This window comes from Nelusetta ayraudi, unplaced genomic scaffold, assembly GCF_046127955.1.
Source record: "Nelusetta ayraudi isolate G7.1 ecotype Tasmania unplaced genomic scaffold, CSIRO-AGI_Nayr_v1 ptg000075l, whole genome shotgun sequence".
Taxonomy (NCBI): domain Eukaryota; kingdom Metazoa; phylum Chordata; class Actinopteri; order Tetraodontiformes; family Monacanthidae; genus Nelusetta; species Nelusetta ayraudi.
In genome coordinates, this window is record NW_027466125.1 from 2,097,893 (window position 1) to 2,115,041 (window position 17,149).

The 17,149-nt window shown below is 48.2% G+C and overlaps 2 protein-coding genes across 2 annotated transcripts in view; both read left to right on the top strand.

Moving 5' to 3' along the window:
* sh2d1aa (SH2 domain containing 1A duplicate a) overlaps window positions 1-17,149 on the top strand; it is a 144,744-nt gene that overhangs the window by 10,486 nt on the left and 117,109 nt on the right. The window lies entirely within an intron of this gene.
* Window positions 8,297-10,239, top strand: LOC142899748 (POU domain, class 3, transcription factor 4-like). Its single transcript, XM_076043505.1, has one exon. It carries the CDS (start codon window positions 8,417-8,419, stop codon window positions 9,500-9,502), a length of 1,086 nt encoding a protein of 361 aa, XP_075899620.1. The 5' UTR covers window positions 8,297-8,416; the 3' UTR covers window positions 9,503-10,239.

Below are 17,149 nucleotides of genomic sequence, written 5' to 3' on the forward strand. Positions count from 1 at the left end.
GAGCGCCGCCGTAACCGAGACGTCTCGGAACGCGGCTGTTTCTGTAACGTTGAGCGGCGGCCACGTTCACTTACATCCTGCGGACGTATAGACACACGTTGGGAAATTCAAGAAAGAGAGAGAGAGAGCGAGAGCCCTCTCCCTCTTCCTCCTCCTCCTCCTCCTCTTCACCCCCGGAGTTCCTGGACCCCGCTTGCGGAGGTTCTCCCCTCTCCTCGTCTCACACGTCCAACGCAAACAACGCACACATGCTCTGGCAGCAGAACCACATCAGAGGGCCGCTCGCCCGCCGCTCGCTGGATAAACATATTATTCTGGATTGAATGTTTCCCATATTTGTTGTTCTTCCCCTTTCGGAGGAGTCCAGGTGGAATTGGTACCGAACCAGAGGACATGTAATACACATGCATTCCAGTGAGTGAAAGGAGCAGGGAGATTGGCGGAGGAGAATTCCCTTTCGGAGACGCAAACTTGTAACAACATTTGGGCAGATTCTTCGATATTTTTTTTTGCCCCAGATTCTTCGTTTCATCTAACAAAGGCTGCGCTGTGTTGTCGAGGATCGCCCTCTCTCTCTCTCTCTCTCTCTCGCCCTCTCTCTCTCTCTCGCTCTCTCTCTCTCTCTCTCTCGCTCTCCCACTAGAACTCTCGCAGAGCCACTTCCCAGAATTCTCCACGAGGCCCTCGACCCGTGCGTGCGTGCATGTTGCGCGCGCTAGCTCGACACTCCCGACTTTCCCGCCTCTGAATCTCATCCAGACTCGAGTCCGACCCCCCCACCAGCTCCCCCCCCCACCAATGGGGCACAAGTGAGTTTTTAGTCTCCCGCATTACCGGTAGAATGGAGATGGGAGGTGACAGCCGAGCGGCGTCTCCGGCCGGGGCTGCTGCCAGGCCCCTAAATGGAAGAGTTGCGAGGCTGCGATAGCGGAGAAGCCGCTAAATGAAGCAATTACCTACAAATTGCTGCCAGAACCTCTCGGCCCCTGCAGCTCTCCGGGTCGGAGCCCTGAGCCCAGCGGAGAGCCCAGCTTCGGGGTGTTGATGTGTGTCTTGGGGGTTGAGGAGGTGTGAGTGGGGAGGGGGGGTCACCGCCTGCTCCACCTTTTGCACCCCCAGGCTGGTCACGGTAACGTTATCTCAGCCCCTGTTTCCGCCGTTGTTCCGCACATGTCGAAGTCGAGGCTGAAGGAAAAAAAAAACCCAAACGAGCTGAAACTCTCTCAAGATCCTTCGCTGACAAAATATTAGCAGTCGTCGTCGTCGCAGCCGCCGCCGCCGCCGCGGCCAATCAGGCTCAACCTGATGCTCTCCAACGATCCTCGGCGTCGAGCGCCGCCGCTTCCTGGGCTCTCCCTGCATACTAATGCGGCCGTGGGCAACAACAACAGAGGCGGCGGCACAATGGGCTGGAAAACCTGCAGCGCTCGCCTTCGTTTCTTCTTCCTGTCGTGTTTATTTTTGTAAACTGTGCGGCGGCGCAGCGGAGGGACGTCGCGCGTCGTGGACAGAGGTTCCTCACTGCACTGCGTTTGATGCCGCCCCCCCCCCCCACCTCCATCCCCCACCCACCTCCTCCTCACCCACCCCCAACACTCTCTCCCAGTTTCTCCCTCGTTTGGACCCTGGAGACATTCCTCATGCATAATCACTGTGTGTCTTTCTGATCTGCCTCTATCTGCTGCTGGTGGAGGTTAGCGCACGCACACACACACACAGAAAAACACACAGACACACACGTACGCACACACGACCAAATTAGAGGGGAGCGAAGCTCCGTTTCTGCTCCTTCCCACAAAGAGCCGGGAGTGAAAGTGAGGGAGAGGGAAGAGGAACGGCAGGGAGAGAGTTTGCTAACGTTTATTGATGTGACGTGAGAACAGGTAGCTCGCCTCTTCGGGCTCCTCTCATCTTCTCACATATGTCATTTAGTTTGCGCGCGGCGCCTGCGTGCCAAACAACTCAATTTAATTTGGTATTTTAAACACAGCTCCACCGCCACCGCTCGGCTTAATAAAACCATCTACGCCTCTAATTTATCATCCTTTACCAAACATTAAGCTGCACCGAAAAAGGGGAAACAAAAAAAAAAGAAAATATGTGGGTTGGGGGGGCGTTGGAGGGGCGGTGATGTCATCGGATGGAGGGAGGGATGGAGGGATGGAGGGACGGAGGGAGGGGCCGCCCCTGTAACCGCTCAGTATTCCGGTGGGCACTCGCTAGCTGCAAGAACAGCGGGGGCAAAGGGGTCACGAGGTGTGCGTGCACGTGTGCGTACGCGCGTGCACGTCTGTGTGTGTGTGTGTGTGTGTGTGTGTGTGTGTGACGAGTGTGTTTGACGACAGCTCCGGCGGTTCTCGAGGGCTCAGCAGGCTAATTAATAATGAATCCCAGAGAGTCTGCGTTTGAAATGCAGATGTGCAACTGCCGGCTCCGCCTGCTCCTTCACAGGGACCTGTGTGTGTGTGTGTGTGTGTGTGTGTGTGTGTGTGTGTGTGTGTGAGAGAGAGAGAGAGAGAGAGAGAGAGAGAGTTCGCAGGCCCTCAGGGGGAAAGAGTGTTGGCTGGTTGTTCAGCTGTGGCAGCGAGCTCGCTGATATTCCACATGAAATCCACCCAGGTTGCCGCTTCTGACGTTCGGCCACGTTTGACTTGCAGGATGGAGGGAGGGAGGGAGGTAGGGAGAGAAGGAGGGAGGTGGCGGGGAGGAGGGTTCGGCGCTCAACTTTTTCCTACCGACTAGTTTCCACCACCCGAAGTCGCTCGTCTTCCTCGTCCCTGGCTCTTGGTGGCGGGCACCGGCGGCGGGCCTCAACCTGGGCTCTTGTCGGCTCTCAGCGCCGAGCAGGAGGAGAAGGAGGAGGACGTGGAAGTGGAGCTGGAGAGGCCTGAAGAGCATACATTACATTTCTATAGACTCTCCCCACTTCTGTCGGTGTAAAGTATACTGTGTGCGTGCGCGCGCGTGCGCGTGTGTGTGTGCGTGGCGTTTGAGAGGTTTGAAGTTTAACAGATGGTAATGTTATGTAGATTTCCACCAACCTTGGCTCCTGCATTGACCCAGGGACAATATACAAGCCTCCTCCACCAGCAGCACCTGTAACACACACACACACACACACACACACACACACACACACACACAGACACAGACACAGACACACAAACAAGCACGCACGCACGCACACGGACACAAACACTGAATAATCTTTCCGACAAACATTCTCTTTGTTTGAGCGGAGCCAAGAGGGACAAAGTGTTTCCATTTTTGCTCGGCTGCTTTAAATTCTTGCAGATGAATTCAATTCGAATAACCGTGTGTGTGCGTGTGTGTGCGCGTGTGTGTGCGTGCGCGTGTGTGTGCGTGCGTGTGTGTGCGTGCGTGTGTGTGTGTGTCCAACCACAGAACACCTCTCGTCTCACCTTGGGCCTGTGTGTTGTGTGATGTTGTTTTGGTTCAATCCCAAAATATTTTTTTTTCCCAACCACCTGGATCATATAGATCAAATTCTGGCAACCCTGACACGTGTAAATGACGCATTCCGTTGCATTCAGGGTATCCGGGAAATTAAGCAACTTTGGATAAACTTGGGAAGGAAAAACAAGCAAGTGTGTGTTTTAGTTTTGGGTGTTTTTTTTTTTTTTTTAATAATCTAATGTGACGGCTGATATTTTCACATACATTTGTATCATAACCAAACAGATGTGTTTCTGTTTTGTTTCTGTTTGTTTGGTTTTTTTTTTTAATAATCTAAGAAGACAAAAAAAACGTTTGTTCTCTAATTAACTGATGGCGACTGGAGGTTTTTGGTCTCCTGGCTTTTTTATTTTTTATTATTTATTTATTATGCAGTCATCATCATCGTCATAACAACAATACTAATAATAACAATAATAACAATAATAACCAGAAACGATTTTTTTAAATCAGTAAAGTTAGAAATGTGATTCTCGTAATCTGTAACGTTTTTGCGCGACTGTTTTAAAGAATACCAATAACTGTCCCTCCGTGAAGCGTTCCATCATTCTAACAAAAAAAAAGAAAAGAAAAGAATTATTATAAAAAATAATAATGAAGAAAACGGTGCTTGACTCGCGCTGTCGTAAATCTAAAAAAGAAAAGCTGACACGTTTTAAATGGTCTACAAACCTCGTGCATTTTTCGTCAACCGTGCGCACGCACCATTTATCCCAACGGCCACTCTATTGGAATATCACGAATTAATGTTTTCTCCCGTTTGAGATGTATTTATTTATTTGTTATTTGTTTGTTTGCTCGACGCCAACCGGACCTCGCGGAGCCAGAAGGTTTTCAAGCAACCGAACCGAACACTGTTTATACTCTCAGCTCCAACAAGTTCGCTGTTTTGTTTTGTTTTTTAAGGACTTTCACTTTTGTCTTGTTTGCGGAGGACTGGAGGAAAGAAAAAAAAAAAAACTCATGTATTTCGGAAACACTTTAGCGCCTCATAGCTCAGCTCAGACCAAACAAACCTCATGCATTATAAATGACTTTTCGCCTACACTTGCGCGCTCTCGTGGGATGATTTTTTAGCTTCCTATATGCATTCACTCATTAGTGTGTTTCCTCCTCCTCACCGCTGCTGGACACACACACACACACACACACACACACACACACACACACACACACACACACACACACACACACACACACACACACACTCACACTGGCCCACACACTGGCCCACACACTGACAGATGGACGGTTGAAGACATATACACACTTTCCTTTTCTTTCGTTCTTTCTTTCTTTCTCTTTTTTTTTTCTTTTTTTTGTTGCTAAAACACATCTTAAACAGACGGGTTTTTTTGGGGGGAGGTTTGTTTTTTTTTTCTCTTCCTAAAAGCAGCTGACGAGAACAAACAGACATGTCAGTGACAAGAGGTGAGATTAGGGAGCCTTGTTGTTTCTGAAGGGAGCTGTTCAAACACGGTGTCACTGTCCTTTATGAGCGACGTCACGGGTTAATGTGAGTATCGATTTTACTGTCTGGGAGCCGTGTGTGTGTGTGTGTGTGTGTGTGTGTGTGTGTGTGTGTGTGTGTGTGTGTGTGTGTGTGTGTGTGACAGACAGGCTTGCACTTGGTGGCCACAAGAGACGCGCATCTCCCACCAGGACGTTTCGGAAAAATAACAATTAACATTCTGAGAATATTGGAATCGATGATAATCGAGTGTGTTTTGGGTTGAGATCCGGAATGTGGAGATCTTTGTCTCAAGACTGGCGCGCGGGGCGGAAGATTTTCGGCTTGACGGGGAAAGTTTTCAAAAGGTCATGACACCCGGTGACAGGTCCCGCCCCGAGGCCCGAGGCTGTCTCAATGGCACAGCAAAGCGGATTTATCGCTCTCTTTATAGTAACAGGGTGGGAGGGGGGAGACACTGGGACACGTTTTTTTTTTTTTTTTTTTTTTTAAGAGTGCATTATTAATAGCAACCATTATAAAAACAAATATTATGATTTTCTTTTCTTTAAAAAAAAAAAAAAATCGAAGGTCATTTATTACACTCATATTGGGACATTTTGTTTGATTTTTCAGAATATGCGGACGAAACCGTTAAGAACAACACAATTACTGCAGCAAACACGAATAAAAGAGAAGAAAGAAGGAAAAATAAAAGCCTTTAAAAAAAAAAAAAAATCCATTTCGTTAGGGAAAATAATATTTTCACCCTTCTTTAAATCTGTGCTTATCCGGCCTGTGTGGATTTATTCCTCCAAAACCGCCACCAGCGTAAATATCCCTGCTGCTAAAAAAAAATAAAAAAAATAAAAAAATAAAAAACAGCCGTCGGTGCTATAGACCAGCTCCCAGAAGTAGCCGTTAGTTAAACGCCATCCAGATTATTTTTTTCCCTTTTGTAATCGAAAAAAAAACAATAAATTCATCAACATAATTACTTCTCTGATTATATCCCAATAATGAAAATCAGTTAATTTATAGCGGCGTACAAGGGAGGATATGTCAGAAGGAAGGGGAAAGGGTAACTCTATCTTTGAATATACTAAAACTGATTTCACTATTCTAACTACTACTACTACTACTATTTGCATGCAGTCTTTTTCTTTTTTATTATTTACTCCGAAGCCTGCAGCAAATAATCTGAGTCGGGAGATAATCGCCAGAGGATGAAAGCCGCCAAACAAACAGCCCTGAAAGCAGATAAATAAACACGACAGACAAGCATATAAACTGCCATTCTGAGGAGACAAACTCGGAGAAATTATGAGTCATTAGTTTGCGTTATTTAGGCAGCAATGTGCGCCCCCGGTGCAGAGAAAGAGCCCGCAGTGCTGCATGGTGTAAGTGTAGCAGGGCTTGGCTCGGGTTATCTGTGAATGGTCTCTTTATTGGAGGCGCGGAGCGGGGATTTGCCTTTTATTCGCCTCGCTATGGAAACGCGCTCGGCGGCAGAAAAATGTTGATGCGAATAAAAGGAATCGGCACAAGGAGCGTTTCTAGAGAAGCATCTGTTACACTTTAGAAACTTAGACCATCGAGTGCAATGCAACCCCCTCTGAAAGTCCCCTCTCCTGCCTGCTTCACGTCAACCCCCCAAAATACAGACTTTATACTTGTAAATAAAAAATAAAAATGATAAAAGGTTGCTGTTTCTTTAAGCTGCATTTCTGAATACAACTTGGCAATTTTAGAGGCTCAATTTTTTTTTTTGCCGTTTTTTCACCCCTCAAACGTTGACGTGTCCGTTTTTAATTAATTTACAGGGTGTAGCACGCTACCTCTTAATGTGCGAAATGCACCTTTCAAAAATCAATTCGTTTTGGCGCGGCGTCTCAATATACTTAGCGAGAAAAACACATAGAAGCTTCCTCTGTAATCTGTGCTTGGAGAGAGAGAGAGAGAGAAAAAAAAAAAAAACACCAAAGCGTCATCGCGTTCTGCAGCTCCTCCATCCTATGAAGCGACCCCCGGAAAAATGTGAAGCAATCCAGTTCGAGCAAACTAGGCCACAAGAGCAGCAGCAGCAGCCGCAGCAGCAGCCGCAGCCACTGCTGCCACTCACATGAAATATTCAGTCACAACTACACGGCGAGGTTTTGTATCTGCGGCAAACATTGGAACGCACGCAAGAGGCAATTCTCTCCCATCCATCTAAATGTTGGGGGGGGGGCTCCTTTCATCGCCCTTCCCTTCCCCAATGGCTCCCTCGGTCGCTCCAGCGGTCCCAGCGAGGCCCCCCCATGTCCAACACGCTCAGCCCGCGGTCAGCTCACCTGCTCCGGCCTCCTCTCAGCCTCTGTTTCCCCCCCAAAACATGTACGAGCAGCTCCTCGGCTCAGCGCTCTTTAATGACTTTCTGGTGGCTGCAGCCTTCTTTTATTTCTCCTAAATGTATGAAAATGTATGCAAATTTAAATCAAGCTTAACCTGGGAGCTCGAGCAATATATTTAATGGAATTTCGAACTAATAAGAAGACTGGGACGCACTCCTCTAATGGCAAATATAATTACGCAGTGAAGTTAGGCCCTCAATATATGCAGATAGATCTTTTTTTTTTCTTTTTTTCCCCCCCTCTCGCCATCTCTGTGCACAACCCGATGAGATTCCTGAAGCCTGGCAGCAGGAACGTGGCATGCGCGAGGACACGTTGTGTTCTATTTGGACAATGCAACAATGATGACGTGAATTTTCCCTATTTGCACTTTTTTTTTCCCCCCCGTGATGACGCAAAGAAGTCAAGACGACTGTGTAATAAATTTTACTTTTCAAAAAAAAAATATTTCTTTTATTTTGAGGAATTAACAAAATTAAAGCCCCAATTTAGTTCAACTGAAACGAGCTGGATTATTTGTGCGTAAAAATGGTGGTCTGCGTAAAACGCTCCGTTGGAAAGTCTTTTTCCCAAACACCTGAGGAAGTGTTCTCTAAAAAGTTAATCATTAGCAATGTGGACCACTGCCTGTTTGGTTGTATCCTTCGAAATTAAGTGCCGGCACGTTTAACAAATGCCACTGCGTTTTAATCTCCTCCTTCGCACGCGCTCAAGGGTGACAGCAGCAGCAGCAGCAGCAGCAATAAACTCGTGCGTAAATCAGTTGGAAACTTTAATTAATAAACAGGAACTGCGCTCCGAGCGCACATCGCTCAACAAGCGGACCCACTGGACCAGCGCTCCGTCTCACTTCCGGTTCGACTGTGCGCGTAACCCTTTCCTAGCCCACCAGCTCTGCTCGAGGAGGCAGAGGCTCTCCCGCTGGCTGGCGCGTCATTGGTCGACGCGCGTCGTCACGTCGCCTCGGACGCCCTGTGAGTGGCGGCGCGGGCTGTCAGTCAGCGGCGGGCTGCTGTCGAGGCTCCAGAGAGAGGGAGATGTCAGAGGCTGAGCTGCTCCCTCGCTTCAGTAGCACTAGTGGGGTTCAGCAGCCAGCATGGCCACAGCTGCCTCCAGCCCCTACACCCTGCTCAGCTCCAGTCCCATGATCCACCCGGACAGCCAGGCCATGCAGCCTGCGAGCCCCTACAGAGGACACCAGAAGCTCCTCCAGGGTGACTACCTGCAGAGCGTCCAGAGCAACGGGCACCCCCTCGGGCACCAGTGGGCGAGCAGCCTGTCGGAGGCCAGCCCCTGGTCCTCCTCCATGGAGCAGGACGTGAAGCCCGGCCGAGAGGACCTGCAGCTGGGCATCATCCACCACCGCTCGCCGCACGTAGCGCACCACTCCCCCCATCACAACAACCACGGCAGCCACCCGGGGGCCGCCTGGGGGAACCCGGTGTCCCACAACGCCTCCAGCGGGCAGCAGCTCAACATCTACTCGCAGACGGGCTTCACTGTTAACGGCATGCTGGACCACGGGGGCCTCACACCTCCGCCCAACCCGCAGGTCCAAGGCGGCATGCACCCGGGCCTCAGGGACACGCTCAGCCCCGAGCACAGCGACCTCGGCGGGCACCACTGCCACGACCACTCGGACGAGGAGACGCCGACGTCGGACGAGCTGGAGCACTTTGCCAAGCAGTTCAAGCAGCGGCGGATCAAGCTGGGCTTCACGCAGGCGGACGTGGGCTTGGCCCTGGGCACGCTCTACGGCAACGTCTTCTCGCAGACCACCATCTGCAGGTTCGAGGCGCTGCAGCTGAGCTTTAAGAACATGTGCAAACTCAAGCCGCTGCTGAACAAGTGGCTGGAGGAGGCGGACTCGTCCACGGGCAGCGCGAGCAGTATAGACAAGATCGCCGCGCAGGGCAGGAAGAGGAAGAAGCGGACGTCGATCGAGGTGAGCGTCAAGGGGGTGTTGGAGACGCACTTTCTTAAGTGTCCCAAGCCGTCGGCGCCGGAGATCACGTCGCTGGCGGACTCGCTGCAGCTGGAGAAGGAGGTGGTGCGCGTGTGGTTCTGCAACCGGCGGCAGAAGGAGAAGCGCATGACGCCGCCGGGGGAGCCGCCGCCGCACGACGGACCCTACTCCCACGGCGGCAGCGCGGCGGACGCGTCGTCGTGCCACGATCTCTGACGGACAGCACCGGGAGGAATTTAGGGATCCCACCTCCCCTCCACCTCCCCGCCACCTCCAGCTCCCTCTCGCCGCCCTCCAGCCGACCACCGAGCCCCGGCACAAGACTGGTGGTGCCCCCCCACTTCCCTTCCACTGGTGGAAGCTCCGTTGGGGTGGTGGGGGGGCGCGCCTGTCCCGGTACAGACTCGTCCGCGCGCCTCCAGCACTGAAAGACGACAATAAGAGTCACAGAGACACCTGCTCAGCCTTCGCCATTTTCTAACTTGTCACGAGGGCATTATTCCTATATAGCGGCATATCAAAACACCCCCTCCCCCTCCCCCACCCCATTTCAAGATCACACTTTGGAGCCCGCCAAATTCCCCTTTTTCTACATCACGGATATAAACAAAAAGCAAGCAAACAAACAAACAAACAAAAAAAAGAAAACACAAAATGTGCCTATATGACCTCCTGCCAGCGCCTTTGGTTTGTGTCACCGCGTCTCCTCAGCGCCAAACACGGCGACAACTCGAGCGTGGTGTTTTTGTTTTGATTTTCTTCGGGCTCGCTTCTGTTGTTGATTGATCCCAAACAGACGACAACATCATTTCCCCCCACCCCTGACTGGTTTGTTGCAGCAGTTCCAGAGGTCGTTCTTTTTCTTCTCTCACTACAGTTTCCACCTCACGCCTCTCTCCGGGCTCGGACCGTGCTTTAGCTCTCATCAAATATTTTTATTTTTTACTTTGTAACATACTCGTAGCAGATCTGTCTTTTTTTATTTTTTTCATATGCAAATATAGGCCACCGTTTCCAGTTGTAGTTGTTTTGGAACCAACATAAAATAGCACTTGGAGGGTTTTTTTATTTGATTTTTTTTTTTCTCTCTCTCTCATGAAATTCCTCCCTCACGGCCTGTAGCTCACCAAGTCACACACAGTTTCAGCTTCTACTTCTATTTTTTAATGGATTCATCTATTTAATTTCAGCCATCATCGACCATACAAACTGTGTGGACTCTGACACAGAGCAGAGAATGGAGAGAGGGGTTGACGACGCTATACACCTGCCTATAATTTTATTGTACGTTCAGTATCAAAATTTTATAATCTTAAATACTCCTGTTATTGGTTTATTTCTTAAGTATTTTTTCGAATATTGTACAGTTTTATATATTACCCTTTGGAAGTCATTAATTTAAACAAATGCTCTTAGTTATTCCTGCACTTAATTAGCAATGTGAGGGGGAGGAAGAAAAAAAAAACAATATTTTCAGTAAGATTGAACTGTTTTGGCGGTTTTATTCCAAATTTCAATGACAGCTTAAGTAATTATTTATTTTCAGTATAAAGCTTGTATTATGTTTTGAAATAAACTATGTATGTTGTAATAAACAATTTCTTGCTGTTTACTGTCCAAAACATAATTAAACTTTTGATTAATTATTTATAAAATATTATTATTATTATTATTATTATTATTATTATTATTATTATTATTATTATTATTATTATTATGTGCAATAGTAAAAGCAATAATTAAGAAATAATTCTTATTACGTATTCAAAAATCCTTTAAATGTTTGTTTTTTTTCCTTTATTTGTAGATGCATTGGCTTTCCAAATGTAAATTATTCAAAAGACAAGATTGAGAATTTTTACGCTTCAGTGTGTTTATGTTAAACTTGAACAACGCAACCTTCGCCTAGTCCCAGTTGTGCATCAAACGGCGACTTCTTTTAAGCTTCTTCATGCTGCTGCCTGTCTGTCTGTTGGTCACAGAGCCAGTAAAATATGGTTTGGGTCAGCGGGACCCTGGGTGCAGGTCTGCACGGATCACAGCGAGCCGAGCTTTGTCCGGCACTTTCACTGAAATGTTATTGTCCGGGCCCTCTGCCCTCCTCCATCAGACATGCGTGATTTATCGCCTGGCCCGCTTTGCCTGACAGCAAAACACAATCTCTCATTCACACGCACACACGCGCGCGCACGCACACACGCACGCTCGCACCAGGGCGCGCACACACACACCACACGCGCACACACACATGCGAGCGCGTGCACACACACGCACGCACACACACACAAGCAGAGGCAGATGAATCTCATTTCAAAGACTACAGCTGCGTATAATTGGCAATGCACGAGGAAAAATAGAGCTATATTACTACAAAAAAAATCATAATGCCCAAAAATAATTTAGGGACGGCTTGGATATAAGTAGGCCTACAGACGAAGCGCCGCTTAAATGATTCAAAACAGTGCTGGAAAAGGGGAGAGTGAAGGAGGGTAGAGATGAGAGGACGAGAGGCGGAAGGGTGCTAGGCCTTGCCTTGAAATGGAGAGCCTGACTGGAATACTAATGCGTCTGAATTTATGCATCTCCTCAGTCTGCAGCCCTGAGAGGGGGTTGGGGGAGACAGAGGGAGAGTGAGAGAGAGAGAGAGAGGGGATATAGAGAGAAAAGGGGTGTGAGGGTGGAGGTGAAAGAGGGCAGTTATGTCGAAAGAAGAGAAAAAAAAAAAGTAAAACCATGTCTGATTGATTCCATCCATCTATTTTAGTTTGGAATAATCCCTGATTTCTAGTAGTGTGTGTGTGTATTTGGGGGAGGCGGTGGTTAGGGGGAGGTGTGTGTGTGGTGGTGGTGGTGGTGGTGGTGGTGGGGGTGGGAGGGTGACTGAATGCCCCTGGATGGAAGTGGAGCCAGCAGCCGAGCAAACAAGCAAAGCGAGCCAAGGTCCAGAGCAGCACTGCAGTATCCTTGAGCCTCATCCACCTCGCACTGTCAGCGTGCAGGATGCTCCAAGGAAGGCAAAGGGGAAAAAAAGGAGAAAATAAAACATGTCCACCGTGCAGGACAACCGTAATCCACATAAATAAGTTAGAGATGCAAAAGAAAGAATAAAAGAAAAGAACAAAAGAACGGACTTTGGGGGAAAAAGTGCAGAGGACAGCAAGAAAAATAGAACAGGTGTAAGATGAAAGAGGCATTCCAGAGGTATTAAATGGTGAACTTGAGGTAATTATTTTCCTCCAAATGCTCGAGGTGGGATGACTCGGCTTTGCACCAGCAGATAATTGAGCCCGTGAATCAGATCCTGAGTGAGAGCGGACTGATCATAGGCAACAATGGAGCGGCAGCGGCGGCGGTGGCTGGTGCGGCGGCGGTTGGGATGGAGGACGGGCGCTTTGTTTACCGGCGGGGGGATAATGGGAGCAGCTGACTCACACCTTTCCTGGTAATTGCGTCTCATCTCAAACCCTTCTGTTTCTCTTTGATTCTCCACTGTATCGTCTTTCAAAGACTTGAAAGTTAACAAGTCAAAAGTGTAAAGGAGGAAGAGAGGTGCAGGGGAGCGGCTAGCGAGTTCTTTCAAATAAATTTGTTTTCCCAGGGTTTTATTTATAGTGTGCTTATCTATTTATTTTTATTTTTGTCTCTGAAAGTCACTAAAATGAATGGAACACTGTGGGATTAAAGGGGATTCAATTTAATGCGCGAGGGTTTCTGCGAAAGCAGAATTAAAGTTTTTTTTTTTTTTTCGTTTTTTTTGGAGCGAGCCACTGATATGATGGTTGCAGTAAAAGTGGCTCAGCAGGAGGTGAAAGAGAGGACATCACATATCTCTTTAATTAGAGGAAGGGAGGCGCTGGGCTGCAGTGGAGATGCTGCTTGGAGACCACAAGCGGCAACCAAACAGCAGGATTCAAACGTGCATATAATTCCACTTATCGGCCGAGCGCCGACTTCATCGCCTTTTCCTTGAAGTTCCTTTTCTTCTTTCACCGCCAGCCTCTCCAGTCCCAGCAAATGTGCTGCAAGGTCACGTGATGAGTCCCCGCCCCGCCCCGTCTTTCAGGCCTCCTGCAGGTGTGATCTGGCTCCGTCAGATTAAAAGGTTAAAAGACTTTCCCGGCTTTTCCAAGGAAAAGATTTTCCTGTAGGTCAAAAAGACACAGATGGTCAAATATGCAGATGACGCCAGTGTGTTTCTGTGTTAATTTTCTCAGCTTCCACCACTTGAGATTGGATTCAGTTTTTAAGGCTATGCTGGTTTTACGGAAGCTTAAATGATATTTGAAAATCAAATGTAACAACGCTAAAATGAAAAAGAACTACATTTGAAATAACAGCAGCACTGGAACATGTGATTAGACAGAGGAGTGCAAAACGATTCCAAGTGAAATAAACCGGATTTGACCAAAAATCTGACTCTACTCAAAATTCAACGTTATATTTGATTTAGTAATTATTAAATAGATGATGTTTATGTGCTGTGCTGTAGCCTTGACTCCAGATCCCCTGTGGAATATTAATGAAGACCAGTGACATACCCCATTCCACATGGGATGATGGAATGGTGTGAATGTGCGTTCACACACGGTGGAATCGGGTTGTTGTTGTTGTTGTTGTTGTTGTCAACACATTTCTAGACGAGTGAGGGACATTTTGTAAGCAAACGCTTCTGAAGTCTAGCAGCTCTGAAGTAAATATTTGATTCTGAAGCCTTAATGGAATTTCATTTTTTTTTTTTTTTTTTTTTTTACACCTGTTGAAAAAGGAGCACATCCACTTGGACACGCCGCCCGCCGCCACATTAGCGCCGAGCACTTTCCCCCTCCTTTGAAGACAGTGGCGGCCGCCAAATGAGCCGCAACAGTGACACAACTTCAAAGTGAGCGCGAGCCAACTTGATAAGTGATCACTGGAGGGCACAGGACCTCCGCCGGCTGCCGTGTTAGAGGACGGAATCGACGGCAACGCCAAGCAACCGCAGGAGGCGGGAGGCAGAGCGAGGAGGGTGGGGGGGAGTGAGGGAGGAGGCGGAGGGGGAGGACGGCTGAGGATGGGAAGGATCTGCAATACAATTAAGCATGTAATGTAAAAATCAATTTTACATCCCCCCACTTCTGGCATCCCCCGACCGGGCGGGGCCGCCCGGGCTTAGCAGCGGTGGGCGGGGCTACGTGTGATATAGGTTAGTGTTTCCAGCTCGTGGGAATATTGGGAGCGCAGAAGAATAATTACGACTGCAAAAAAAAAATAATAATGGAATCCCGCTCTGTTAATTTGATCTCCGTCTTCCAGGAGAGCCTCGGTTTTATGTTCGGGCACTGACAAAACAATTAAGCAGTGTGAGAGGTGTCGAGGCCGAGCGACCCCTACGAAGAGGCCACCGCTGCAGTCGTGTTTTGGCCAATCGCTCCCATATTAAGGTTGCGCCGCGTGAGCAATTCATTAGGGAACAAGTGAACCCTCGGTGATAATCGGATTTCTTTTTTCACCCGGGCCGAAAAAGCAAATTTTGAGGTGGTATGGAGTGGTCATGCACGGTGGTGTTCATGTGGGCCTTGAGGATCTTGCAAAAGCAAAAACTAGCTCGAGCGCCCGAGACCTTTTGGTCATCCCACTTACTTAAATCCAAACCATTATGCAAACATAAGCTCTTCCTCAAAAAAAAAAAGATGTCGCGCTAAAATTAATAGTTGACGCTGAGGGACACGTGTTTTGTCTCCATGAGGCTGACGGGTCCCCGCAACCTTGTGCTGGGAAGTGATTTATGTCCTCGTGTTGTCAGCTACACGTGTACACACACACACACACACACACACACAGACACACACATGCGGGCACACACAAACACACCCGGGAATGAGTGGTAGCCTATATTTGAGCGCTCTGTTTATGGCTCGCAGAGTAAATCACTGTGTCTGATATCTTCATTTGAGACAGAGGGCTGATCACTGCTCGTCCTGCTTGTTCCACATTAACTCATTATCACACACGCTCACTCCATTAATTCTCTCCCTTTTATTAGCAGCAAGAGTGGTGGATGCGTGCGTGTGTGTGTGCGTGTGTGTGTGTGTGTGTGTGTGTGTGTGTGGGAGCGTACACACACACACACACACACACACACACACACACAGTGGACTGATGACAAGCGCTGCCTCTACCTCATCTGACAGCTAATGGCTTCATTAGCGGCGGCGTGTTAATTGGCTGACTTTGGGGAGACACTCGTTAATGAGGATAAATAGATTCACACCTGAGCGGGAGGCTACCTATCCACAGCGGAGGCACTGTGGGAACTCTGGACCGCCAGCGAAAAATGCGGACCGCAGGTATGACCGCCGCACCTGTCCTCCTCTTCCTGCAAAAAAACAGAAAAGCAAAACTTCCCTCCAGCTCCTCTAAACGTTGCCTTTCCCTTTGCCAGGCGTGTTTATCAGCCAAGTGGATGATTAGCACCAAGAGGCCAAAACAAAGAGCAGTATGTCAAAACAATTAGCCCCGCTGTTTACCTCCCAGCGCCCGGGCCCGCTGCAAAATGCATCTAATTCAGGATGGAAAGCCCCATATTTATGTGTGCATGTGCGCCTGTGTGTGCTTGTGTGTGGGAGTGGTAGTTGTGTATAGAGGGGGTGTACCGGCTCAGACACTTGCAGAAAAAGGACAACAGCTGGCCCGTGGACCCTGTGTGTGTGCACGCGCAAGTGTGTGTTTGTGCGTCTGCAGTGAAGTGATGGAAGCAGCCCTCGTGCCTCAATCCATCTGTTTTCCTGTCTGTATCCCCTGCTGTCTGCTCATGACAGCTCTGACACACACACACACACACACACACACACACACACACACACACACACACACACACACACACGTCTTTGGCCACCCTATCACGAGCCGCAATATAGCAAAGGCTAACCTTAGCGTAACCTCCAGTCATACATCACCTCTGAAATGACTTCCTCACTCTTTAGATGAAAAAAAGACCAAGTTGAGAGGAAGAGTGAAGACCGATCACCATGTCCTCACTTTGGCCAAACAAACACACACACACACACACACACACACACACACAGCGCGGGTCTGGCTGGGCGACCTCCCTCTCTGGGGAGTTAGGGGGGGGTCGGACAGACAAAATGGAAGCAGGCGGGACTGTGTGATTTGCATAAAGGGCAGGACACAGACCCGGGAGGGACAGCGCGTTCCCCGGCTACTCTTGTGCTGCGCAGTGTGGCCACCTAGTGGTCACTAGCGCGCCTTGCATTTTCTGTTTCGATGGAGAAAACAAAAGATGCTACTACAATGCAAAGTAGCGACCCTTGGCATTGACTTTGACATCTAATATCTTATTATTTTTGGCATTAAATACTACACACACATTTTTGTGAGTGCAGCACAATTTCAAGCTGCAGTACTATATTTGAAAATATTTTATTTCTTTATTTATTCTTATAAAAAAACGCTGAGAATGCAAATGATTGAATGTGTTAAATCCTTGATTACTTATTACCAATTTTACCTTTAGGAACTGAGCTAGTGATGACAGTTTGCAAACATGAACTGACCTGAAGTTTAAACGGATAAATATATTTCTGAACTTCATGAAGAATTTTAAAAATGTTTATTGCATGCCCCTCTTGTGTCTGTGGTTCCAATATGTGGAATAGAGACTCAACTGACTGGCTGCCACTGAGCAAAGTTCAAACAATCTGAATAAAGCCGAGTCCTCACTATAAACTGAAGAAATACTCTGTGGTGAAGATGCAAGAAAAACACCTTGCGAAAAGTGGCATTAAAATAAAACGTTAGATATACAATTTGTTTTTTGGATTCAGCCCCTGGGCCACGCAGTGAAGATAGCAGCGGTGCAGGAAG